At 37.4% G+C, this 26,675-nt stretch overlaps 1 protein-coding gene across 2 annotated transcripts; it reads left to right on the top strand.

Annotated features, from left to right (window-relative positions):
- The first annotated feature begins 436 nt into the window (after nucleotides 1-436).
- Nucleotides 437-24,780, top strand: LOC133558870 (delta-1-pyrroline-5-carboxylate synthase-like). 2 transcript variants are annotated; one of them, XM_061910005.1, is made up of 17 exons: nucleotides 437-678; nucleotides 1,091-1,199; nucleotides 5,518-5,669; nucleotides 5,753-5,902; nucleotides 5,979-6,083; nucleotides 6,181-6,333; nucleotides 6,656-6,746; nucleotides 9,191-9,315; nucleotides 9,404-9,548; nucleotides 9,647-9,720; nucleotides 9,984-10,083; nucleotides 17,571-17,791; nucleotides 17,890-18,027; nucleotides 18,116-18,311; nucleotides 19,095-19,216; nucleotides 23,774-24,056; nucleotides 24,130-24,780. In XM_061910005.1, exons 2-17 carry the CDS (start codon nucleotides 1,103-1,105, stop codon nucleotides 24,309-24,311), a joined length of 2,334 nt encoding a protein of 777 aa, XP_061765989.1. In that variant the 5' UTR covers nucleotides 437-678; nucleotides 1,091-1,102; the 3' UTR covers nucleotides 24,312-24,780. The 2 variants fall into 2 exon arrangements, with proteins under 2 accessions (XP_061765989.1, XP_061765988.1); XM_061910004.1 differs by having other exon boundaries at nucleotides 6,181-6,339.
- The last annotated feature ends 1,895 nt before the right edge of the window (nucleotides 24,781-26,675 follow it).

Genomic DNA, 26,675 nt, shown 5'->3' with positions numbered 1-26,675 from the left:
TGCTAAGAAAAAAAAAATGAAAACAGAATTACCGTATTTCCTTGAATTGCCGCAGGGCATATAGTATGCGCCTGCCTTGATTTACTGCCGGGTCAAACTCGCTTCGCAAAATAATTAGCGCATGCTTACTTTTACCGCATGCCTTTGGTAAGCGCAGGAGTGAGAAGAGGTTTTAAATTAATTAGCGCCCCGGCAGCAATTCAAGGAAATACGGTATGTGGAAAATATATTTTATTCTGATCATAATCACGATCAACAAATTGAAGGCAACTATCATTCAATTGGTAAGCGGTAGAAAATTGGATGGATGGATGGAGCTTGAACCTTACATTTTGGTATTCGTAATTAAATTGTCAATACTGGTTCCGTATTTACTTGGTATCTGGTCGACACCAATATTAGCAGTATCGTCCACCGCGAACTTCCTGTGGTTGCGTCAGTTTCCGACTCGCCACTGTCTGCGTACACTGGGACGTTCACGTACTTCACGTAAACCAGCGGCGATATCCATCCCGGATAAGAAGAAAAGTTAGTATAGGTCGTTTGTGAATGGCCGTGTGGTCGCTCTGCTCTCAACGTGGGCTGTGGATGTGGCAGCTTAGCACAGCCAGCCTGACTACGTGTCTTTCCCTCCCAAGTGTAGTTTGGGCTGACTTTCTAGCTTCATATCATAGATAGGTAAGGGCTGCGTCAGTCATTTGTTTCCTCTTGACCATTGTATGTCATTTAATTTGTATCAAACAATGGATGGATAACTTGTTAAGCTAATGCTAAGCTAGTTAACACTACGTGTCTAATGTGTTCATCGTGATGTAAAATCATAAACGTACCGTTTGGTTTACCTTAAGGACATCAGAGTTTATTCGGTTTGACTGCTCCAAACTCTTATTATTTAGAGGTAAAATATGTTTTCTAGCGTTGACATGACCACATCTGAATCAGCAGGTCACTGTCAAGTTAATGCAAAACAGGAAAACATTCACAGTTAAATAACGTCCAAATATGCATTAGTTTTCGTATTTGTGCATATATATGCACAGCAAAGTCCTCTATTAATTATGGCTTTGTGTTTGTCACGCTTCTTTTTTAGGTTTTCATTGCAATGTTTGCCAGACTCAACTTGTGCTCTCACTTGCCATCCAGATTTCGGCAAGTGAGTGTCAGCCCTGTCTCTATCAGAACATTTTCCCAGGCTAAACGTAAGTAACTGTGCTCTCGATTCATAGCTGATATACATTATTCTCACGGGCCAATACAAACTTTGTTTCCATATGAGTTGGGAAATTGTGTTAGATTAAAGTATAAACGGAATACAATGATTTGCAAATCCTTTTCAACCCATATTCAATTGAATGCACTACAAAGACAAGATATTTGATGTTCAAACTAATAAACTTTATTTTTTTTAGAATTTCATGGCTGAAACACATGCCAAAGTAGTTGGGAAAGGATATGTTCACCACTGTGTTACATCACATTTTCTTTTATCAGCACTCAATAAACGTTTGGGAACTGAGGAAACTAATTGTTCAAGCTTTGAAAGGGGAATTCTTTACCATTCTTGCTTGATGTACAGCTTAAGTTGTTCAACAGTCCGGGGTCTTGTTGTCGTATTTTACACTTCATAATGCGCCACGCATTTTCGATTGGAGACATGTCTGGACTGCAGGCGGGCCAGGAAAGTACCCGCACTCTTTTACTACGAAGCCACGCTGTTGTAACACGTGGCTTGGCATTGTTTTGCTGAAATAAAGCAGGGACGTCCATGATAACGTTGCTTGTATGACAACATACGTTGCTCCAAAACCTGTATGGACCATTCAGCATTAATGGTGCCTTCACAGATGTGTAAGTTACCCATGCCCTGGGCACTAATACACCCCCAAACCATCACAGATGCTGGCTTTTGAACTTTGCGCCTATAACAATCCGGGTGGTTATTTTCCTCTTTGTTCCAGAGGACACCACGTCCACAGTTTCCAAATATAATTGGAAATGTGGACTCGTCAGACCACAGAACACTTTTCCACTTTGCATCAGTCCATCTTAGATGAGCTCGGGCCCAGCAAAGCCAGTGGCGTTTCTTGGTGTTGTTGATAAATGGGTTTTGCTTTGCATAGCAGAGTTTTAACTTGCTCTTACAGATGTAACAACCAACTTTAGTTACTGACAGTGGTTTTATAAAGTGTTTCTGAGCCCATGTGGTGATATCCTTTACACTTTGATGTTAGTTTTTGATGCAATACCGCTTAAGGGATCAAAGGTCCATAATATCATCGCTTACGTGCAGTGATTTTTCCAGGTTCTCTGAGCCTTTTGATGATTTTACGGACCGTAATTGGTAAAATCCCTAAATACTTTGCAATAGCTCTTAGAGAAATGTTGTTCTAAAACTGTTCGACAATTTGCTTAAAAATTGGTGACCTTTGCCCCATCCTTGTTTGTGAATTACTTAGCATTTCATGGAAGCTGGTTTTATACCCAATCATGGCACCCACCTGTTCCCAATTAGCCTGCACACCTGTGGGATGTTCCAAGTAAGTGTTTGATGAGTACTTCTCAACTTTATCAGTATTTATTGCCACCTTTCCCAACTTCTTTGTCACGTGTTGCTGGCATCAAATTCTAAAGTTAATGATTATTTGCACAAAAAAAAATCAGCAGCTTTTCTTTAGTTCCATGGATAAACATCCCCTGTTCAGATTTTATTTTAACGTACTTGGCTGGCATCATCGATTCATTCTGCTTCAGTATGGTGCAGACTAGCAGTGATACGCTTGAATTGTGGCATAAAATATGTCCGAAAAAGTTATACATGCAATGTACAAACTGCTGCACCACAGGCCACTCATGCCTGTGTCTTTTTGAGTTCATTTTAAATTACTTTACTCGTTTTCAAATCCGTACATGGTCTTGCCCCACCTTGCCTCTGAGCTGCTCCACTTATATGGCCCCACCCGGTCCCTCAGGTCAGCTGATCAGCTTCTCCTGAAGGTACCTCAATAATAGCGCAAACTTAGAGGGGACAGGGCCTTCTCTGTTACGGGTCCCAAACTCTGGAACAATCTCCCTCTCCATGTGAGACAGGCCCCTTCTTTGGCTATTTTTAAGACCCTTCTTAAAACCCATTTTTACTCACTGGCTTTTAACCCAGCTTGAGACTTTGAACTGTTTCAACCATTTTTAACTTTTTAACTGCTTTTTATCTAACAAATTGTTCTTAAGATAATTTGTATTTGCTTTTTCAATATGTATTTTACCTCTGTTTTGAATGTTATTTTTTTAGTGTGTCATTTGCTTGTATTTATTTGTGGTGTACAACCCTTTGTTCTTCAGCTGTGGTGGTTTTTAAAGGGCTTTATAACTTTATAAATAAAGTTGGTATGGTATGGTACAACTACAGTGCATTTATTGACTGCCGAAATTATTAGGACAAAACGGTGCTTGCCAAATACTCTCATCAGTGGGCTTTCTAACAATTAGGAAGGTTTGTGTCATGTTTGTCCTACTGCAACCCTATTAAAACATATATATATATATATATACATATATATATATATATATATATTTATTCTCTCAATTTTTTCCTTCCATCCATTTTCTATCGCTTGTTACTCTCGGAGTTGCGGGGAGTGCTTAAGCCTACTATCCCAGCTGCACTCAGGCGGAAGGCGGTGTACACTTTGGACAAGTTGCAACCTCATCGCAACACAGATAGACAACATTCACACACTAGGGCTAATTTAGTGTTGCCAATCACCCTATCCCCAATTGCATGTCTTTGGAGATGGGAGGAAGCCAAAGTGCTCGGGGGAACCCACGCAGTCATGAGGAGAACATGCAAACTCCACACCGAAAGACCCCAAGCACGGGGATCGAACCCAGGACGTTCGTATTGTGAAGCCCATGCACTAACCCAGTGTTTCTCTAATGGGGGTACGCGTACCCTTGGGAGTACTTGAAGGTATGCCAAGGGGTACATGAGATTTTTTAAAAATATTCTCAAAATAGCAACAATTCAAAAATCCTTTATAAATATATTTATTGAATAATACTTCAACAAAAAATGAATGTGAGTTCATAAACTGTGAAAAGAAATGCAACAATGCAATATTCAGTGTTGACAGCTCGATTTTTTTTGTGGACATGTTCTATAAATATTGATGTTAAAAATTTCTTTTTTTGTAAAGAAATGTTTAGAATTAAGTTCATGAATCCAGATGGATCTCTATTACAATCCCCAAAGAGGGCACTTTAAGTTGATGATTACTTCTATAGTATGTGTTGAAATCTTTATTTATAATTGAATAACTTGTTTATTTTTCAACAAGTTTTTAGTTATTTATATATCTTTTTTTCTAAATGGTTCAAGAAACACCACTACAAATGAGCAATATTTTGCACTGTTATGAAATTTAATAAATCAAAAACTGATGACATAGTGCTTTATTTTACATCTTTATCTCTTTTTTTCAACCAAAAATGCTTTGCTCTGATTAGGGGGTACTTGAATTAAAAAAAAATTCAGAGGGGGTACATCACTGAAAAAAGGTTGAGAACAACTGCACTAACCCCTGTACAACCGTGCTGCCCCCATCTTTTTTCTATTTTCACACATATTTGAAAAAGGTCCTAAGGCGGCGTTAAAGATGATGCAGCTCTAGAGCCGCGGGTTGTCGACCCCCGCTCTAGTCAAATAAACTTTCATGAAAGGCTAGGTATTCTTTGTGGGAGTAAAGATCCAGACATGCATGCCACCTACACAAGCACAGGGAGCGTGCATTATCACTTACTTAAAAGGCGAGGTGTGGAGGCGTGCAGCCCAGCCTTTGACTAGAATGATGGAGTCATGAGTTAGTCATAGTGCTATTAAGATGAAGCCTGGAGACACTCTCACTGAAATATGTAAACTAGGTGTTATAAGTGCGGCCCATGGCAAATTTTTAATGGGCTTGTTGCACATTATAGAAATAAATTACAAAAATAATAGCACACATTTGAAAATAGTGCAATAAGGCTTAATGTGACGAGAAAATGCGAGAAATGTTCAAAACAATCACATAACATTAAGATCTGCCTTTAAATATACAGTATGTATATTGTTTAGCCTTTTGAAAAAAATTACATGCACATGCGTCACTACTAAATAACTACCTCACTGTTCCCTGCAACCCACTACCACAAGCAGATGGCTTTTCATAAAGATCATCAAGCTTTGTTTTGATGGAAACTGACAGGATAATTAAGTAATGTGTCAATTGCACCAGCTGGTTTTTAAAATGTACCAATTAAAGCAGCATAAAAATCTAACAAACATGTCCTAAATATGCAGCAAACAGTATACACCGCAGCAAATTACAACTATGATAATAAACATTGTTCAATTTAAAAACATGTTTTGGGTCTTATTAGAGCAGGTTTACTCATAGTTTGTTGCCTATGATTGTATGTATTATTTCAGTTTTAGCACATGATACTGATATTGCTCCTGATGTCTACTTGATATTGGGTTTTCAGTCTCACATCCACGCTCACATGGGAAATCTTTTGCCCACCGGAGTGATTTGAAGCAAGCCAAGCGAATCGTGGTGAAATTGGGGAGCGCTGTAGTGACGCGGGGCGATGAATGTGGACTGGCATTGGGGAGACTGGCCTCCATCGTAGAACAGGTAATGCTGCGTTCATATTTTTCATGAGCACATGTGACATATTTTTGATTTAAAAGCTTTGTCTCATCATGTTATCCCGTCAGGTGGCCATGCTACAGAATCAAGGCAGGGAGATGATGATTGTCACCAGCGGTGCTGTGGCATTTGGGAAGCAGAGGCTAAGACACGAAATCCTGTTGTCTCAAAGTGTCAGGCAGGCTTTACATTCAGGACAAAACCAGTTGAAGGAAATGGTGTGAAAAACCTTTTATTAGATAAACATTTGTTTATTTTTATGTAAACCTGTTTAAAGTGTATGTCTTTCTTTAGTCAATTCCAGTGTTGGAGGCAAGGGCTTGTGCAGCTGCTGGCCAGAGTGGTCTGATGGCGTTGTATGAAGCGATGTTTACACAATATAGCATCTGCACTGCTCAAGTATGTACTTGTTCTTTACTGAAAGTTAAGAGTTTTCTTATCATATGACTATCATTGACTGCTTCATGTACGTGCGTGCGTGTGTGCGTTTCTGCAGATTCTAGTCACAAACTTGGATTTTCATGACGAGCAGAAGCGGCGCAACCTTAACAGCACACTTCTTGAACTTCTGCGGATGAACATTGTTCCCATCATTAACACCAATGATGCTGTTGTGCCCCCCCCTGTTCCCAGCAGTGACATGCAGGGGGTAAATGTGGGTACTCTGTATTGGGCATGCTGGGAATGCTAAGTGTGGTTCGTGTTGTGTATCGGGTTTTGTCAAGGTGAAGGCATGCTTTATATCAATACACATTGACGTCAACATCTTGGACACATGCTTTTAATTTTCAGGTAATGTAATTATTTTCTGGGGTGGTATTTTGTTGCCTTTTTTCTGTTCACCTCCCTTATGAAAGAGGTGAACTATTTTTTTATGGACCTTGCTGGCTTTTCTTGCATGGCTTATTAATTCTATTTGACCATAATCATTCATCAAAGTTTTTTCTTAGTCTTGTTTTTTTTTTTTTCAGGTAATAAGCATCAAAGATAATGACAGTTTGGCTGCACGTTTGGCTGTTGAAATGAAAGTAGACCTGCTGATTGCCCTGTCTGATGTTCAAGGTACAAAAAAATACTAAAAATATTTATTGTTAACAATCATTTTCTGTACATTTGCACTGAAATGTTTCCAAAAATCTAAATGGAAAAATTTTAATAACCCTTTTTATTTTTGTAAAACATGATTAACTCTTTAAGTTTATATTTTTCTATTACTGGATTAACAAATTCAAATCCAGAAAAAATTTGATTAATTTAAAACAGAACAGTTAAAAAAACATGTAAACAAACACTGTAACTAATGTAAATGAGGGAAGGAAACCCACTAGCTTAGCATTCAGTTATTATTTAGTAAGGGTGCACAATGTTTTCTGCTTCTCAATACTGATAACTGAAGTTTCTGCACACATGACTTTAGGCAGATTCTTTAGTAGCGCAGGCATGTTCGTAATTTTTCAAAACACAGTCGTAGTGATACTGGCTTTTCCAGTGACAAATAAACTTTTATGTGTTGGAGCTTGATGTTTTTCCCTAGGGTTATTTGCAGGACATTTAGTCCAAATGATACACATAATGTCTTCCTCTAAAACAGGAGTCTCAAACTCAATTTACCTGGGGCCCACTGGATGCAGAAACTTGGTGAGGCTGGGACGCAAGAAAATATTTCTTAAATTTTTTAAAATTAATTCACCTTCTATGAATGGCTTTCCCACCCTAGCATCATACTTGCCAACCCTCACGATTTTCCCGGGAGACTCCCGAATTTCAGTGCACCTGCCGACAATCTACCGGTGCAACCATACTCCCGAATTTGTCCCAATTTTCACCTGGCTGACATTATTAGGGGCGTGCAGTGACTGCACTGCCTTTAACCTCCTCTACAACAGTGGTTCTCAACCTTTTTTCAGTAATGAACATTTTTTTTAATTCAAGTACCCCCTAATCAGAGCAAAGCATTTTTGCTTGAAAAAAAGAGATAAAGAAGTAAAATACAGCACTATGTCATCAGTTTCTGATTTATTAGATTGTATAACAGTGCAAAATATTGCTCATTTGTAGTGGTCTTTCATTAACTATTTTGAAAAAAAGATATAAAAATAACTAAAATACTTGTTGAAAAAACTAACAAGTGATTAAATTATAAATAAAGATTTCTACACATAGAAGTAATCATCAACTTAAAGTGCCCTCTTTGGGGATTGTATTAGAGATCCATCTGGATTCATGAACTTAATTCTAAACATTTCTTTACAAAAAAAGAAATCTTTAACATCAATATTTATGGAACATGTCCATAAAGAATATAGCTGTCAACACTGAATATTGGATTGTCGTATTTTTCGTCACAGTTTATGAACTTGCATTCATATTATATATTGTACCATTATAGTATTATTCAATAAATATATTTGTAAAGGATTTTTGAATTGCTGCTATTTTTTATAATATATTTTTAAAATCTCACGTACACCTTGGCATACCTTCAAGTACCCCCAGCGGTACGCGTAGCCCCATTTGAGAACTACTGCTCTACAACATGTCATCGCGTCCGCTTTTATATTACACAACCAGCGTACCTGCTCTGTAACATGCTGTATGAGGCTTGTGCAGATCCACGTAAGTGACTGCAAGACATACTTAGTCAACAGCCATACAGGTCACACTGAGGGTGGGCGTATAAACAACTTTAACACTGTTACAAATATGCGCTACACTGTGAATTGACGGAGATAGCTAAGTGGTGTGCATGTGTTAACCTTGAGCTTGGAATGTGACGAGTAGGCATAACACCCCTCTTATCTTTTCTTGTCCCAGGCTTAGGAGGAGAATAGATATGTGGATTCGCTCCGGAGGGGAAGGGGAGGGGGGCTAGTGGCATATTGAAAAAGACAGGACTTCCGTAGTGTTTTCAGATCAACTTGGGCGATGCGATTTGAATGTGTTGTTTATAGATTGGTCTGTCCAAAGCTTTGGAATAAAATGTCAAACTCTGTCTGGGATTCATTATTATTATTCATTATTCAACAGGTTGAATAAATGTACGTTATATGACGCATAAATAACCAACTGAGAACGTGTCTGGTATGTTACCGTAACATATTATGGTAAGAGTCATTCAAATAACTATAACATATAGAACATGCTATACGTGTACCAAACAATCTGTCACTCCTTATCGCTATATCCGAGGAAATCTTATACGTCTAGTCTTTTACGTAAATGAGCTAAATAATATTATTTGATATTTTCCGATAATGTGTTAATAATTTCACACATAAGTCGCTCCTAAGTATAAGTCGCACCCCTGGCCAAACTATGAAAAAAACTGTGACTTATAGTCCGAAAAATACGTTAATTCCAGGAAAGTAACACCAAAATTACATTACCATACTTTATATCTATATCTTTAACTAATATATTTAGCGTAGCATGATTTGTCTATCGTTAGAAACATTTACTTTTAAATAATTTTGTCTGTTGTCTGGCATCGTGTCACTATTCCACAGGCCTATACGACAGTCCTCCAGGGACAGATGATGCCAAACTCATTGACATTTTTTATCCTGGAGACCAGCAGTCCATCACATATGGCAACAAGTCAAGAGTTGGCATTGGTGGCATGGAAGCCAAGGTCAGCACAACAGACAGCACTTCATCTGAGATTGTGTACTGAGTAGTTAAAAAATTGAAAAGTTACTCCACCACTGCTTCTCATGCAGGTGAAAGCGGCTCTTTGGGCACTACAGGGTGGTTCATCTGTGGTCATTGCCAATGGCACCGATCCCAAAGTCACAGGCCACGTAATCACGGATATTGTGGAGGGAAAGAAAGTTGGTACTTTCTTTTCTGAAGTGAAGCCTGCAGGTGCATCAGGAATCTTGTTTGATCATAAGTTTTCTGAAAATGTATTTTTATGGTTGGATGTTTTTAACATTTGTGGATTGTACTCTTGACAACATCAGGTCCCACTGTGGAGCAGCAGACAGACATGGCCCGCCACGCCGGTAGAACTTTGGCTTCATTGCTCCCAGAGCAGGTCACTTTCCTTAACCCTTTAATATTTAATCTTCAGTAATATGATTTTACTTTTTACTTGCAATTGGGATGACCATGACAAACATTCAGCTATTAAACAATGTTTACGGATGTAGTGTTTACAGACTGTAAATAGAATCTTTATATGAGCCATTTCTGAGAATATTTTAGTCATTGCATAAAAGCTAGTTTTACTCATGGAGTTTTCTTTCTATGATTCAATTGATTTAATGAGTTATTCCGAGTGTGTGTATGTATTTCCAGAGAGGAGAGATCATCTGTGCTCTTGCTGATCTGCTGACAGAGAAAAAAGATGAGATTCTCAGTGCAAACAAGAGAGACATGGAGATAGCAACAGCATCAGGTAAAAGAAATTTAAGAATCTGAACTTTATTTTTATAGCACTTTTCATACACAAGCAAGCTGCAATACAACAGACTTCATGCAAATTTAAAACAAGGGAAAAAAGAAACACACACATGCTTGCATGCCCACATTGCACCATTAACGATAACAAAACATGGCATTGAAAACGCCACCTTTGATGCATCCACACTGGAAAATAACTTAAAATTTATGTCATCTAAAAAAATTCATCCATCCATTTTCTACTGCTTTTCTCGCTCTGGTTGAGTGCTGAAGCTTATAATAATAATAATAAATAAAAATATGAATATACAAAACCCAAAACCAGTGAAGTTGGCACGTTGTGTAAATCATAAATAAAAACAGAATACGATGATTTGCAAATCCTTTTCAACCTATATTCATTTTAATACAGTGCAAAGACAAGATCCTTAACGTTTGAACTGGTGAACTGTTATTTTTTGCAAATATTCGCTCGTTTGGAATTAGATGCCTGCAACATGTTTAAAAAAAGCAGGCACAGGTGGCAAAAAGACTGAGAAAATTGAGGAATGCTCATCAAACACTTATTTGGAACATCCCACAGGGTAACAGGCTAATTGGGAACAGGTGGGTGCCATGATTGGGTATTAAAACAGCTTCCATGAAATGCTCAGTCATTCACAAACAAGGATGGGGCGAGGGTCACCACTTTGAACAAATGCGTAAGCAAATTGTCGAACAGTTGAAGAACAATATTTCTCAACGACCTACTGCAAGGAATTTAAGGATTTCACCATCTACGGTCTGTAATATCATCAAAAAGTTCAGAGAATCGGGAGAAATCACTGCATGTAAGCTGCAAGGCCGTCTCTTTGATCCCTCAGGCGGTACTGCATCAAGAAGCGACATCAGTGTGTAAAGGATATCACCAAATGGGCTCAGGAACACATCAGAAAACCACTGTCAGTAACTACAGTTTGTCGCTTCATCTGTAAGTGCAACTTAAAACTCTACTATGCAAAGCCATTTATCAACAACACCCGGAAACGCCGCCGGCTTCGCTGGGCCGACCTTATCTAAGATGGACTGATGCAATGTGGAAAAATATTCTGTGGTCTGATGAGTCCACATTTCAAATTGTTTTTGGAAACTGTGGATGTTGTGTCCTCTGGACCAAAGAGGAAAAGAACCATCCGGACTGTTATAGGCACCAAGTTCAAAAGCCAGCATCTGTGATGAACTTAGGCATCTGTGAAGGCACTATTAATGCTGAAAGGTACATACAGCTTTTGGAGCAACATATGTTGCCATCCAAGCAACGTCTTTTTCATGGACACCCCTGCTTATTTCAGCAAGACAATGCCAAGCCACATTCCGCACGTGTTACAACAGCGTGGCTTTGTAGTAAAAGAGTGCGGCTATTAGACTGACTTGCCTGTAGTCCAGACCTGTCCTCATTGAAAATGTGTGGCGCATTATAAAGCATCAAATACCACAACTGTTGAACATCCTAAGCTCTACATCATGCAAGAACGGGAAAAATTTCCACTTGAAAAGCTTCAAAAATTGGTTTACTCAGTTCCCAAATGTTTACTCAGTGTTGTTAAAAGGAAAGGCCATATAACATAGTGTTAAAAATGCCTGTCCCAACTTTTTTGCAATGTGTTGCTGCCATCAAATTATAAGTTAATAATCATTTGCAAAAGAAAATATGTTTCTTAGTTCGAACATTAAATATATTGTCTTTTCAATTGAATATAAGTTTAAAAGGATGTGCAAATCATTGTATTCTTTTTTTATTTACGATTTACACAACATGCCAACTTCACTGGTTTTCGGTTTTGTATATTTTGGAAATATATCTAAGTAAATTAAAATTTAAATATAAATTATTAAGAACATAAAAAAGTAAGAATAATGGTAATGAAAACCTAAGAAGAATTAACTTATCAATAAATGCCCTATTAAAAAAGGTGTTCCTTTTTAATACTGATTAAAAAAAAAAAAGTCAACGACTTCTGCAGTCCTTAGGCTCGCCATGGGGTTGATATGGTAAAAGCAGGTCAGCTAAATGAGTAGGCGCAAGGCCATTAAGAAATTTAAAAACTAATCATAGAATATTAAACTCGACCTCAAAGCGAACGGGTAGCCAATGCAGTGTCTTAAAAAACTTGTAATGTGGTCACACCCTAATAAAGATGAACAAACACACATGCGTTGCCATTATCTATAGGTAAATACCATCCACAGGCTTTATTTATTTGCTTTTTTATCCTTGTTTTTTGTAAATAATAATGTTTAAAATACATTTAATGGGTATATCGTGCTTTGTTAATGTCATTGGTAAATTGTTTCATAAAAATTACTAGAGTCTTCTCTTGCTAGGCATGAATATATTTTTCCAGCTGCAGGGTGTTAAAAATAAGTGAATAAACACAACGTCTATTCCGGTTCACAACTTTTAATCAACTGCTGCACAGAGGAAAAACCGGAAACACTTTACACTTCCCGCCTATCAACACTGCTCATGCGTTGACCCAGTATATGGAGAAACATGTTAACACAAGGCACTCAAAGAAGGAAAAAAACATCATCATTCGCATCTACTAAATTGCCATTTTTCAATTATAATCCAAAAGCATTTATTGCAACTCTTCATAGGTCGTTACTCCCAGGCTCACACTTAACACTTCCCGCTCATCAACACTGCGCACGCGTTAACCCAGTATCCCGCCCATAAACACTGCTCATGTGTTAACACAGTATATGGAGATACATGTTAACAATCTCCCTATCTTTTATGAATACTGAAAAAATTAAATAGCACATGTTTCTTGAGAACAAATACATATCATCTTAAACAACAGAAACAATACAATCAACTTAGGTAACAACCCATTTTCCTTCACTCAATGCTTTCAAAAGCATCAGGGTGATGCCCCATTTTTCGTAACACAGCCAGCCAGTTGAGCTTTTGTTGCTGACTGAAGTACTTTTTGTATTTTTCTGTTGTGAATTAGTTCTTTGATCCCACTTATAAACAACCTAGGCCTTTTCTCTGTTACCTGTTTTGTTGATCGAAGAGCATCATAGAGGGAATGATTATCAGTCACACAAATTAACGCTGGAGCATTTAGACCAGCGGTGCCAGTAGTGAGCTCAGAATAAAGTGTGGCAAAAAACACAGCCTTGTCTATTCCATCCGACATGGCAAGAGTTTCTCCAGCAAGGGTGCTTCGCACCACACGTCGAATTCTCTTGGACTTCCAGAAAAGGGGGGAGAATTTACCTTCTTTTCCCATTAGGGTGATCAACATACCTCCTTATGTACCTCCATCAGGAAGATTTCCTAATGATCATCGCTGAATACAGTTAGGTTTAAAGCATTATCATTTCCCAAATATTGAAATTTTAAAGTCACTTTTTCAGCTTTCAGTTTACGAACTAACTTATTAGCATTGTTTAAAGTCACTTTTTCAGCTTTCAGTTTACAAACTAACTTATTAGCATTGTGAATTGATTGCACGTCGCATTCTTTAGACTAGATGCCAGACCACAAGAATCAAACATTACATCAGGTCTTGTCTGTTTTTTGCAACCCAGAGTATCGGTCCTATTTTTGATCTTAGTTCTTTTTGTGTTTCATTAAGAGGAGCATCTCTTTCTAAAGCACGGACTGGCTGTTAGTGAATGGAGTGCAGACTTTCAATGTAGCTGTGCTGATGCAACTGTACAGAATCATTAACAGTTTCAATATCCATTCCCAAGTAGCAGAAATTGTCATGTTCCTCACCTCCTACTTGGAACCCAGACTTCAGTTCAGGGATCACATTTTCTGAAAAGTTTGATGAGCCTGCCCACATAAAATCATCTACATGACATGCGAGTACACCCGTCACTGTGTTTTCATCATCCAGCCAATAGAATACTGCTGGGTCTACCTGTGAAACTTTACCACCTGTGCTCAGCATGATTTCCTTCACCTTGCTGTACCAATAGAGAGATGCATAAGCAAGCCCATACACACGCTTCTTTGGTTTCCAAATAACCCCACTTACAGTCAGCTTCTGGAGGTGGGTTGACATAAATGTCTCTCGAAAACTCCATACCCTGTAAAAAGGCAGACTTGATGTCCATAGAATGGACTTTCCAATGATTTTGAAAAATTACACTTAGCAATAGCCTTAGAGATTCAGAAGCACAGGTTGGTGAATCTTTTTTTTTTTAGATTTTTTTAAATTAAGTTCTTCAAACCCCCTTGCTACAACCTTGGCTTTGGGTACAATACCAGTGTCACTTTCTTTGAGACTACAGACCCACCTAGTGGAGATACACTTTTGTCCTGTATTTTCAGTCTCTTCAAAAACATTATTGCTTTTCCAGGTTTTTATCTCTGCCTGTTTGGCTGCATCAAATGATATGTCTTTTTGTTATGAGTACATCAGCCTCCCTGACAGCTGACTCAGTGTTAAGATGCTGTACACATGACATGTCAACAGCCTCTTTTAGTCCAGTACTGCCATCCGGCTCAATATGCTGCACATTGTACTAGTTTTAATAGGTTCCCGTTGCTTTACCTGCTCTACTGAGTACTTTAGCCTTACGTGTTACACTTGTATCTCTTTTCACGAAAGTTACAATCTGTCCTGTTTTTAACTTCATCTTAGAAGCAGGGAGAAGATTATCACAGGCACTGTGATTCATTTGAGGTGCATCACTTTGAATTACACCTTCCCTTTTGTTTCCCTCTCCATCAATGTCATGTTCACTTTTACTGTCTGTGTTTTTTTCATTATCTGAGCTACATGATGGTCTGTGTAAAGCATCTGTGTCTCTATCAACGGTTATGTTCTCCATGTTTTTCACATCCTGTTTCAGTGTGAACATTACTTTGTGTAATTCCCCTGTCTTTAATCTGTGTGTGCACCTTATTAAGTCGTGAGTGATGAACTCTAACTAGAATACCTCCATGTCTTACAAACACAACACCTCCATCTTGACCAATCACCATTCCTGGTCCCTTCCACTCTGCACTATCTCCTCGTTTATAGTATACCTTTTCTCCTGTCTCATATTTTTCATCTGTGTATCTAAGCTGTTTTCTTAATGCCCTTCTTATCCTCTCTGAACATTCAACTTCAGTGAAAGCCTTCCTTGAGGCATGCAAAGCTGATATGTGTTCTCCTACTCTTGTGCTCACTGTAGTGCCCTCTAGTGCAGGTAGCTCATTTACCAATACATTGGGAAGGTTAGGATTTTGACCAAATACCAGTTGATGTGGACTATAACCATGTACACTGTGCATGCAGTTCTTCGCCATTAAGGCCCAGTCCAAGGCAGTACTCCAGTCACAATATTTTTCCTGTTTAATTTTCTGGACGATGTTTGTGAGTGTCTGATTATGACGTTCCAACAGTCCGTTGCTCCATGGGCTGTATCCTCCGCTTGTCTTGATCTCGATATTGAAGTTTTCTGTCATGTGCCTGAACTCTTCATTGTTAAATTCTCCTCCGTTGTCACTGAAGAGCTTTCTGGGTGGACCATGGACACTTATCTATGTATGGATGAAATAGTTGACAATTACAGAAGATTTCTTGGTTTCACAATATTTTCAGCGCTGAAACGTGTGAAATGGTCCATTATATGTAAATACCAAATGCCTGACTCACGCTCGTGCTGGTCCACCGCCACAGTTTCATTGTATTCCGAAGCAAGAGGCAAACCAACAGCTGGCTTTGGCTTTGTCTTGCTATATCTTTGGCACGTGTCACATGCATCCACTATTTGTTGCAAAATATTGAGACAGTCCCTGTCTTTGTTCCCTGAACTTTGAATTAGCCTATGCAGGCAATCTGCTGATGCATGGCCAAATTGTTTGGGAAGTTTGAGGAGGACCTTGTTGATCTCGATTGCGGACATATTTTCTGTTACAATCAGGATTTCATCTTCAGCAAATAAATCTTGAATCTGACATTCTATGTCATCTTTGTCTCTTACGTCAACACAGTAGTGTCCTGAGCTGGTAAACTGAAGAGGTATCTGCTGCTTAAACATCACTGCTCTGTCGTTTTCTCTGTCTAACGTAGTTCCTGCCCTTTTTTAATGATGTTTTACTCAGAAGGAATGGAATATCAACTTTGACAACTTCTGTCTCAATGTTACACTTTGTCCATCCTATTTTAGCAGGTAGATGCACTTTTCTGGTGGAATGAATCACATTTCCATTTCCACAACGAAATGGTCTGTTGCTAGACCTTTCTGTACTTCTGAGCTTATTTACCTGCTTTTCATTGAGCCACTTTTTCCACACACTGTGCGAGTGCAAAATGTGTCTATGATTGCTGAGCCTGCTGCTTCAGTCATAAAAATCTCAGCTTTAGACTGGGGATCATTTTGTTAACAGCGTGATATTAACTTCATCCAAATTGTCATTTTCAGTCAATCTTACTTGTTCATGCTTTTTGTGCGGGCAGTCCTTTGCCCAGTGGCATGTGCTTTGACACATGGCACATCGTGATCCTTTACCGTACTTATCCAGTGGGTTTGTACCCGGTAATGGCTTTACCGATCTTTGTTGTCCACCTTGAAACGGTGTGTTTCGTCTTCCTCTCCATTGTGCCTGTACTGTGAGGAAAGCTGCGTCCTAGTTGGGTTGTATCTCCCTTGACGTGCCCGTTGTTTTACCTCCGAATATCTGTTTGAGAGCTGACTTCATTGACGAGAAGCTTAGCTCCGTGTTAGCCGTCAGTGCTAGCTGCCTGTCTTTCTCATCGAGGCAGGCTGTGTCAAGAAGTTTGAAGGCTAACACCGCATCAGGGAGTGTCATATTGTACATTTTCATCCGGTTGTAGCGCTGTTCAAAGTCAATAATATAGTCCACCATTGAAACGGAACTATTTTTGGTAATGCGGTTGAAGTACGTGTACGCTTCGTATGCGCAATCTTTTTCCTCTTTCAGTAAAACGTCATCCAGTTTCGCAAAAAATGCCATCATACCGTTGTCATTGTCCAACTCCTCTGCAGATATCTCCATTGCGATTTCTCTGGCTTTCCCTTCAAGTCCCAAAGCCACAGCCAGTGTTTGCTTTTTCTTATTGAGTTCTGTAACCCGCATCAAAATGTTAACTTTATTTTTCCATCACTCGTATGGCTTGGACTCGTCAAACCTCGGCGGTATTTTATAGTTTGGAGCCATCCTCAACCATCCTTTGCTACCAATGTTAAATATAGGTGAATAAACAGGAAGTCTATTCCGGTTCACAACTTTTAATCAACTGCTGCACAGAGGAAAAACCGGAAACACTTTACACTTCCCGCCTATCAACACTGCGCATGCGTTAACTCAGTATCCCGCCCATAAACACTGCTCATGGGTTAACCCAGTATATGGAGAAACATGTTAACACAGGGCACTCAAAGAAGGAAAAAAACATCATCATTCGCATCTACTAAATTGCCATTTTTCAATTATAATCCAAAAGCATTGATTGCAACTCTTTATAGGTCGTTTCTCCCAGGCTCTTATCGACAGGCTGAGTCTGTCAACAGCTAAATTGAACAGCCTTGCCATTGGCCTCCGTCAGCTGGCAGCCTCCTCAAGAGACAGTGTTGGCCGAGTGCTGCGAAGAACCAGGATTGCTAACAACCTTGAGCTGGAGCAGATCACTGTCCCAATTGGTGTCCTGCTGGTCATCTTTGAGTCTCGGCCTGACTGTCTGCCACAGGTAACCACCACAGATAGCTTTTTCTCCACCAGTTTATATAATACTGTAGCTTGAAGCTTGTTAAACTTTAAAGTTCTTCCTTTTGACGTGTGTTTCAGGTATCTGCTTTGGCTATCGCCAGTGGAAATGCTTTGCTACTAAAGGGCGGCAAAGAAGCTTCCAACACCAACAGAATTCTTCATCAACTTACCCAGGAAGCACTTTCTATTCATGGAGTAACAGATGCTGTTCAACTAGTGAGATTAAATGTGTACCATTATATAAAAGCACTAGTTATTCCTGTCATTACAATGTTGTGTTTGGCTCTTACTCACTGTCATGTAGGTTAGCACCCGAGAAGAAGTTGAAGATTTATGCCGACTGGACAAGATTATTGACCTGATTATTCCAAGAGGTTCATCTCAGTTGGTGCGAGACATCCAGAGAGCAGCAAAGGGTATTCCTGTGCTGGGCCACAGCGAGGGTGTCTGTCATGTTTACGTTGACAGCGAAGCAAGCATAGACAAAGCTGTTGACATCGGTATGTACAATAATCGCATCGTGTACTTGCAACAGTGTTTGTGATGTTGGATTTGCATATCTACAAGCTGTGCTCTGCCTGAGAGTAATTGTTCTTTACTCAGAAGAATATGAGACAGAGTTGTTTTATTAGAGTAGGACGACACAACGCCCACCAGAAATAATAAATAATGCTTGTTTTTTTAAATACCTTGTATGATCTTGGAGAGAACTTATAATGGGCAAATGTAAATTTACTGACTACTGGCTTAAAACCCCCATGTATGGTGGCTGGGTTACCACCGGTGGATCAAGGTCTGCTCCACCGAACAGTTGTCTGATTTGTAGGCTGGCGTTAAAGTTGCCGTGACTGAACAAAGATTAAGCTATTCTTGCCAAACAGTGCCTTTCAGGCCGTCTAAGTCCAAGTGTGACGACTCAACTCTTGTCGTCTCGTGTTTTGGATGATTCATGGACATGAACACCAGCCCAGACTAAGGGTCTTAAAATGTAGTAACTCATTCAACACGTTGCTTCGGAGTTACCTGGTGTACAGTGCTGTAACTACAAGTTACATTGGCAGTCCATTCAAATTATTGAGCAAGGATGGCAAAATATACTTTGCCGGCCCAAATTTTACTTCTGGTGGCCTGCCACAAGTATATAACACAGTCAACACAGTAGGGTTGCATGTTCTGCCAAAGTTTCACCCTTTTGTGTGCAACGTTTCTGGAGTAGAACATTAAAAACAATGTCAACATTTTTTCACATGTTTATTTTTTTGATTGATGTGTGTTCATTTCAGTCCGAGACTCTAAGTGTGACTACCCTGCGGCCTGCAATGCTATGGAAACCCTCCTAATTCATAGAGACTTGTTGCGAACCCCAATGTTTGACCAGATCATCGATATGCTGAGGACGGAACATGTAAGATCCATGATTGTGTTCATTAACATATGAGCCACAGCTTCAGACATACTGTGTAAAAAGATGCCTATTTGAAATCCTATATTTTTTAGGGATGTTCCGATCAAGGTTTTATGCTGCCAATCCCGATAATGATCATCCATGAGTGAGATCACATGTATTAATTTTAAATGTTTCAATGTATTTATGGTGAGTGTTATTGAAAATTTAACAATATCAACAGAATATTTAATCTAGTTCCTTTTTCAGTTTTATTTCATACAGTTGTTTGAGCAAAACAAAGTCAATGGTACACAATAACTAAACAAAAGCAAAAACTAATATCTGCTACTCATTTAAATAATTTCTGTTTTGCCATCAAAGTGATCCTGTGTTCAGGGAATTACTCCCTGAGTTTGTAAACCTCAACAATAACAATATTTTGAGGAAAAAAATGTCTACCTGCTCACTCGAGTTTGAGTACTAATAATATCCTTGGTATTGACACCATCAATTTATGGATCGATCCGCCCTCTTATTGTACATGTCGTGTACTGACTGTGACAATGCTGATACACCAACAGTTGTTATATTATCTTCTCTCTAACTCTTGTTAATCTACACTATTTTTCGGACTATAAATCACAGTTTTTTTCATAGTTTGGCCGGGGGTGCGGCATATACTCCGGAGTGACTTATGTGTGAAATTATTAACACACAACCGTAAAATGTCAAATATTATTTATCTCATTCGCGGAAAGGACGAAGAAAATGTCAGCAAGCGTCACATACACAGAATCCAATAAGAATTTGGCGGGGGAGGGTCATGGAATGCTAACTGCTATATGCTATATGCTACTGCCGTAGCTATTAAAATGGATCATTTCATCGTTGGCGCTAACTTATAAAAACTAAGAAGGGCTGAACAAAAATGGCACCGAAAAGGAAATCATGTACTGCAGATTACACATTATCAAATAATATTATTTATCTAATTCGCGGAAGAGACAAAGAAAATGTCAGCAATCGTCACACACACGTCAACCAATAAGAATTAGGCGGGAGAGGGCCATGGCAGAACTGCACTGTGGGTCATGGAATACTAACTGCTATCTGCTATATGCTACTGCCGTAGCTATTAAAATGGATCATTACATCGTTGGCTGTAACTTATAAAAACTGAGAAGGGCTGAACAAAAATTGGACCGAAAAGGAAATCATGTACTGCAGATTACAAGCTGGACGTAGTGAAATATGCAGCAGAAAACAACAAGAGTAAGCAGCGCATACCTTTGGAGTTGGCAGAGTTGTTTAGAAGCGACATCGAGGAAGAAGATTTCATCGGATTTATCGAATAGGAGTGACACATTGTTTGGCAAACGTATAGCATGTTCTATATGTTATAGTTATTTGAATGACTCTTACCATAATACGTTACGTTAACATACCAGGCACGTTCTCAGTTGGTTGTTTATGCGTCATATAACGCAGTGGTCCCCAACCTTTTTGTAGCTGCGGACCAGTCAATACTTGAAACTTTGTCCCACGGACCCGGGGGGGGGGGGGGGTTATAAAGAAATACAATCATGTGTGATTACGGACTGTATCCCTACGGACTGTATTGATCTATATTGATATATGTTGTGTTTTTTTTGTTGATTTTGAAAAAAATATATTTATTTTTTTATTTTTTTATTTCTTGTGCGGCCCGGTACTAATCAGTCCGATGGTTGGGGACCACTGATATAACGTACACTTATTCAGCCTGTTGTTCAGTATTCTTTATTTATTTTAAATTGCCTTTCAAATGTTTATTCTTGGTGTTGGATTTTATCAAATAAATTTCCCCCAAAAATGCGACTTATACTCCAGTGCGGCGTATATATGTTTTTTCCTTTCTTTATTATGCATTTTCGTCCCGTACGACGTATACTCCGGAGCGACTTATAATCCGAAAAATACGGTACTTGTTAAGTTCCTATTAATAACTGCTTACTTTCAGGTGCAATGTTGTTCCATCTAGGCAAGGCAAGTATATTTAGAGAGCACAATTCGTGTACAAGGAATTCCAAAGTGCTTTGCAAAACATTTTAAGAGGGCAAAAATCTAAATTAAAATTTCGAAAACACAATCGTAATTAATTACAATTAAATCAATCAAATACTTTCAGTTGTTGTATGTACAATTAAATACAAATGTTTTCATGCTGGATTTGAACATTTCCATTGTTAAGGCCTGTCTCACATCTTCAGACAACGCCAAATTTTAAGAGCATAAAACTGAAAGACAGTTTCACCAAATTTCGTCATGACTCTAGGCACCACAAGGAGACCACTCCCTGAGGTTCTCAGAGTTTGAGATGGTTCATATGTCAGAGATGTACTTTAATGATAATAATAATGGATTAGATGTATATAGTGATTTTCTAGACACTCAAAGCGCTTTACAGAGAAGTGAAGTGGCACAAGACCATGAAGAGGCTTGTACACAAGGAGAGCTGTTCTAAAGTATATTCTCTGAGAAACAGGAAGCAAGTGCAGTGACCTAAGCACAGGACTAGTATGGTTTTATTTCCTGTTTCTAGCCAGAACTCGAGCAGCAGCATTTTGGATGTACTACAGCTGCTTTACAGATCGTTTAGACCAGTGGTCCCCAACCACCGGGCCGTGGCCCGATTTGGTACCGGCCCGCAGAAGAATTTTTTGTAAAAAAAAAAAAAAAAGAGACCAAAAAATAGTTTTGTTTTTTTTTGTTTTTTTTATTAAATCCACATAAAAAATACAATATACACTTACAAATAGTGCACCCACCACAAAAAACTCCCTTTTTCATGACAAAAACGTCCCTTTTTCATGACAAAGAGGAAAAAAAAAAAGGACACCCCCCCCCTGGGCCGCGGGACAAATTATTAAGCGTTGACCGGTCCGCGGATACAAAAAGGTTGGGGACCACTGGTTTAGACTACACTTTGGAAACTTTATTAAGCACTTATTTCTTGGTGTTTTTTCAAGCTCGCTTAGCTATTGGAATGCCTGCTCTTAGCTTTCTCTTGGTGTGTAACATGATGAGTTTTGTCCTCCAGTGTTAATAATACTTGATAATGATACTAAAGATACTAAAGATACTAAGTAATGCAGTTTTTTGCCGTAATGAAGGTAGGCCTAGGCCGAAAACAAATTTTGCTGGGTGATCTATTGACCTACAACTATTGCCGGCAAAAAATATAATTTGCTATTATTTTTATGAGACCAAATTAACCTTTGATGTAATGATAATCCATAATAAAAACGCATGTATATCCTTTCAAATGTAATAAACTTAAATTTCTCTCAAATTTTAACGGTCTAAATGAAATAAAAACCTTTACATTTTCAAGTAAATAAAACAAACCATAACAATAACATAATACACTGTCTATTACAAACATTTTGCACTTGAATAAAAATTACAACCAAAAGCAATAAAATATATCAGGTGGTTTGGGGCCCTCAAAAATACACAAACAAAACAATAGATAAAATGGCTAAGTAAAGCATTGACAAACAAATTTGCACTTCAATATTGTGCATGTTGGCAGATGTAGAGTTGTACATTACTTAAGTGAAAATCAAGTTAGGACCTTTTTAAACAAAAGTGCAGAGTAACAATATAAACAATACAGTATAAGCAGATGTATTGACAGGTCACATGCAAAAAAATAACTTAAGTCGGGCAGATTCCGAGTGAGGAACACTGACATGACAACTACAGTATCTGTCAAACATTTTCAGCACTTTTAGAAATGCTGGTTTTAAAACAGTATCAAAGAGCACCATGTCTTTGGCGATGTATTTTACCGCACTTTCTGTGAGGGCACACTATTTTGCACTGTTTTGTTTACACTGACAAGGCTTTTTCACCAAAGCGAAGTGAGTAACTAACTAGTTGCACTATGTGATGCTACCAGGACAGCGAGCTTGCCTTGCCGCAAAAAGGGTCAAATACACTTAATTATGACAAGAAGGTCAGCCCCCTTCTTTTCATTACGCTATGCATGTGTAGCTGCTGAAAGCGAACGAAAGCGCAAACGTTTTTGAAACATGCACACAGCGATTTATCGGATTTATTGGAAAACTTACCGACTTAATTTTAATTTATCGATGGTTAACTGACTTACAGAATATTGGCCCATGTCTAAATTATTACAAGTTCAGAGGATCGCTCCACACTGTGTAGGGAGGTAGATAATTTGCTGCTAGCCACTTATGAGTCAGTGAAGATTGGCGTTTGTGATCGGTATTAAAAGGCATTATTCAGCAATTGCCGATCGCATATATTTTCACAAAAAACAGCCAATGCCGATCATCCATCCATCCATTTTCTACCACTTATTCCCTTTTGGGGTCGCGGGGGGCACTGGCGCCTATCTCAGCTACAATCGGGCGGAAGGCGGGGTACACCCTGGACAAGTAGCCACCTCATCGCAGGCCAATGCCGATCAATGGCTGATTGATCAGCATATCCCTAATATTTTTGGTTGAATATTTTAGCTTTGTCATTCAAAAGAACTACTCAGATTTTTAATTTTCCTTCTCACAGGTAAAAATCCACGCCGGTCCACGATTTGCATCCTATCTAACTTTCAGCCCATCTGAGGTAAAGTCCCTGCGAACGGAGTACGGGGAACTGGAGTGCTGCATTGAGGTGGTCGACAGTATGGAGGAAGCTGTAGACCATATCCATAAATATGGCAGCTCCCACACCGATGTCATAGTTACAGACAATGAAGAGACAGCCGCACAGTTCCTGCAGCAGGTGGATAGTGCTTGTGTTTTCTGGAACTCAAGCTCTCGCTTTGCTGATGGTTACCGTTTCGGTCTAGGTAATTACTATGTGTAATTTAATTAATAGTAAATTATGAAATGGAGTAAAACAGTTGAGTATATGTTTTACAGGTGCTGAGGTAGGGATCAGCACATCACGCATCCATGCCAGAGGGCCAGTGGGCTTAGAAGGCCTTTTGACCACCAAATGGGTCCTTCGTGGGGAAGGCCACACTGCAGCTGACTTCTCTGAGAACGGAAGTATGAAATATCTTCATGAAAACATCCCTGTTCCCCAAGGGAGCTTCAGCTAGGCTCCTATCCAAAGTGCTATCAGGGACTTAGGTTTGCAAAATCTACATTGTAGGTGTAGTCTCATGTTTTGTGTCCGCAATTACTGCTTGTAAATGTGGTGTGTATAGAAACCTTGCATACAGAACAATGGCTCTTTTTACCACACAACTGTTTTGTTTTACAAAACCTGTGCACCAGTTGTTGACACCCTAATTTAAAAACAAATCAAACCGCTGGAAAACTAAATACACTTTTGGACATGGGAAATATGACAGGTCAAAGGTAATAGGTAAAAGCTCTTTGTTACATGTTTTTTTCCGGTGATAAACAAATAAAACCGCTAATAGTGATGGTATTTAATTTATTTTGATACAAATTACATACCAACCTTGCCTATTTGTACTTTACCGTTGGAGTTTCCTACTGCAAGTTTGTTTTGCTGGGTATCTTCTTGAGGCAGAACATCTGAATAAAAATCTAGTGAAGCCACTTGTTTATATATATTTTTAATATCACAAATTAATAAAAAAAACATAAACTATATATATATTTGTATATGTAATATATATATATATGCAGGTATATGTATATACATATATGAATACAAGTGTATATATATATATATATATATATATATATATATATATATAAATATGTATTATATTTTACCGTTGGAGTTTCCTACTGCAAGTTTGTTTTGCTGTGTATCTTCTTGAGGGAGAACATTTGAATAAAAATGTAGTGAAGCAACTTGTTTATTTGTTTAAAAATCACAAATTAATCAAATATATATATATACTTTGTATATATATATACACATGTATTTATGTATATTTATACATGTATATGTATATATATACATGTGTATGTATGTATATAGAAATATATATATATACATATACGATTTATATATTTGTATGTATGTAAACATATGTATGTATATACATACATATATACAAAGTACATATATGTATGTACTTTGTATATATATATATGTTTACATTTATATATGTATGTGTATATAAATATGTATGTACAGTGTATATATATATATGCATGTATATATATGTGTGTATATATATACATGTGTATATATATACGTATCTATATAGTATGTATGTGTATATCTAGATCAATGTATATATACATATATGTATGCATATATCTATATATATATGTATATATATACATATATGTATATATTTGTATGCATGTATATATATATATTTATATGTATACAAGTGTATATATATATATATATATATATGTTTATATATAAATATGTATTATATTTTACCGTTGGAGTTTCCTACTGCAAGTTTGTTTTGCTGTGTATCTTCTTGAGGGAGAACATTTGAATAAAAATGTAGTGAAGCAACTTGTTTATTTGTTTAAATATCACAAATTAATAAATTATATATATACTTTGTATATATATATACACATGTATTTATGTATATTTATACATGTATATGTATATATATACATGTGTATGTATATATATAGAAATATGTATTTATATATTTGTATGTATGTAAACATATGTATGAATATACAGTATGTATGTATGTATATACATACATACATATATACAAAGTACATATATGTATGTACTTTGTATATATATATGTTTACATTTATATATGTATGTGTATATAAATATGTATGTACAGTGTATATATATATATATATGCATGTATATATATGTGTATATATATACGTATCTATATAGTATGTATGCGTATATCTAGATCAATGTATATATACATATATGTATGCATATATCTATATATATATATGTATATATACATATATGTATATATTTGTATGCATATATATGCATGTATATATATATATTTATGTGTGTATATATATATATGTATATATACATGTATATATTTGTATATATATGTATGTATATATACTGTATATGCATGTATTTATATATGCATGTATATATATATTTGTGTATACATATATTTATATATATATATATAGAGAGAGAGAGAGATATATACATGTGTGTGTATATATATATTTATGTATATATATAATGTATGTATACATATGTATGTATATATGTATATGTATTTATATATATATATGCATGTATATTTGTATTAATATATTTATATATATATATATATGCATATATTTGTATATGTATGTATGTATTTATGTTTATGTATATGTTTATATATATATAATATATATACTGTATATATAAATGTATATATCTGCATGTATGTATTGTATACATATATGTATGTATGTACGTAATGTGTATATATATATATATGTGTGTGTGTTTGAATATATCTATGTATGTATGTGTCGCATAGATATACATATATATACATATATATATACATATATATATATAT

Source organism: Nerophis ophidion, linkage group LG09, assembly GCF_033978795.1.
Source record: "Nerophis ophidion isolate RoL-2023_Sa linkage group LG09, RoL_Noph_v1.0, whole genome shotgun sequence".
NCBI classification, from domain to species: Eukaryota; Metazoa; Chordata; class Actinopteri; order Syngnathiformes; family Syngnathidae; genus Nerophis; species Nerophis ophidion.
This window is presented reverse-complemented; position numbering and strand designations above follow the sequence as displayed.

Coding starts and splice junctions, on each gene's coding strand:
- LOC133558870 (XM_061910004.1), top strand. CDS start 1,103: ATGTTTGCCAGACTCAACTTGTGCTCTCACTTGCCATCCAGATTTCGG. Junction 1,200..5,517: donor AACATTTTCCCAGGCTAAAC/GTAAGTAACTGT, acceptor TTGGGTTTTCAG/TCTCACATCCACGCTCACAT. Junction 17,792..17,889: donor GGCCTGACTGTCTGCCACAG/GTAACCACCACA, acceptor CGTGTGTTTCAG/GTATCTGCTTTGGCTATCGC.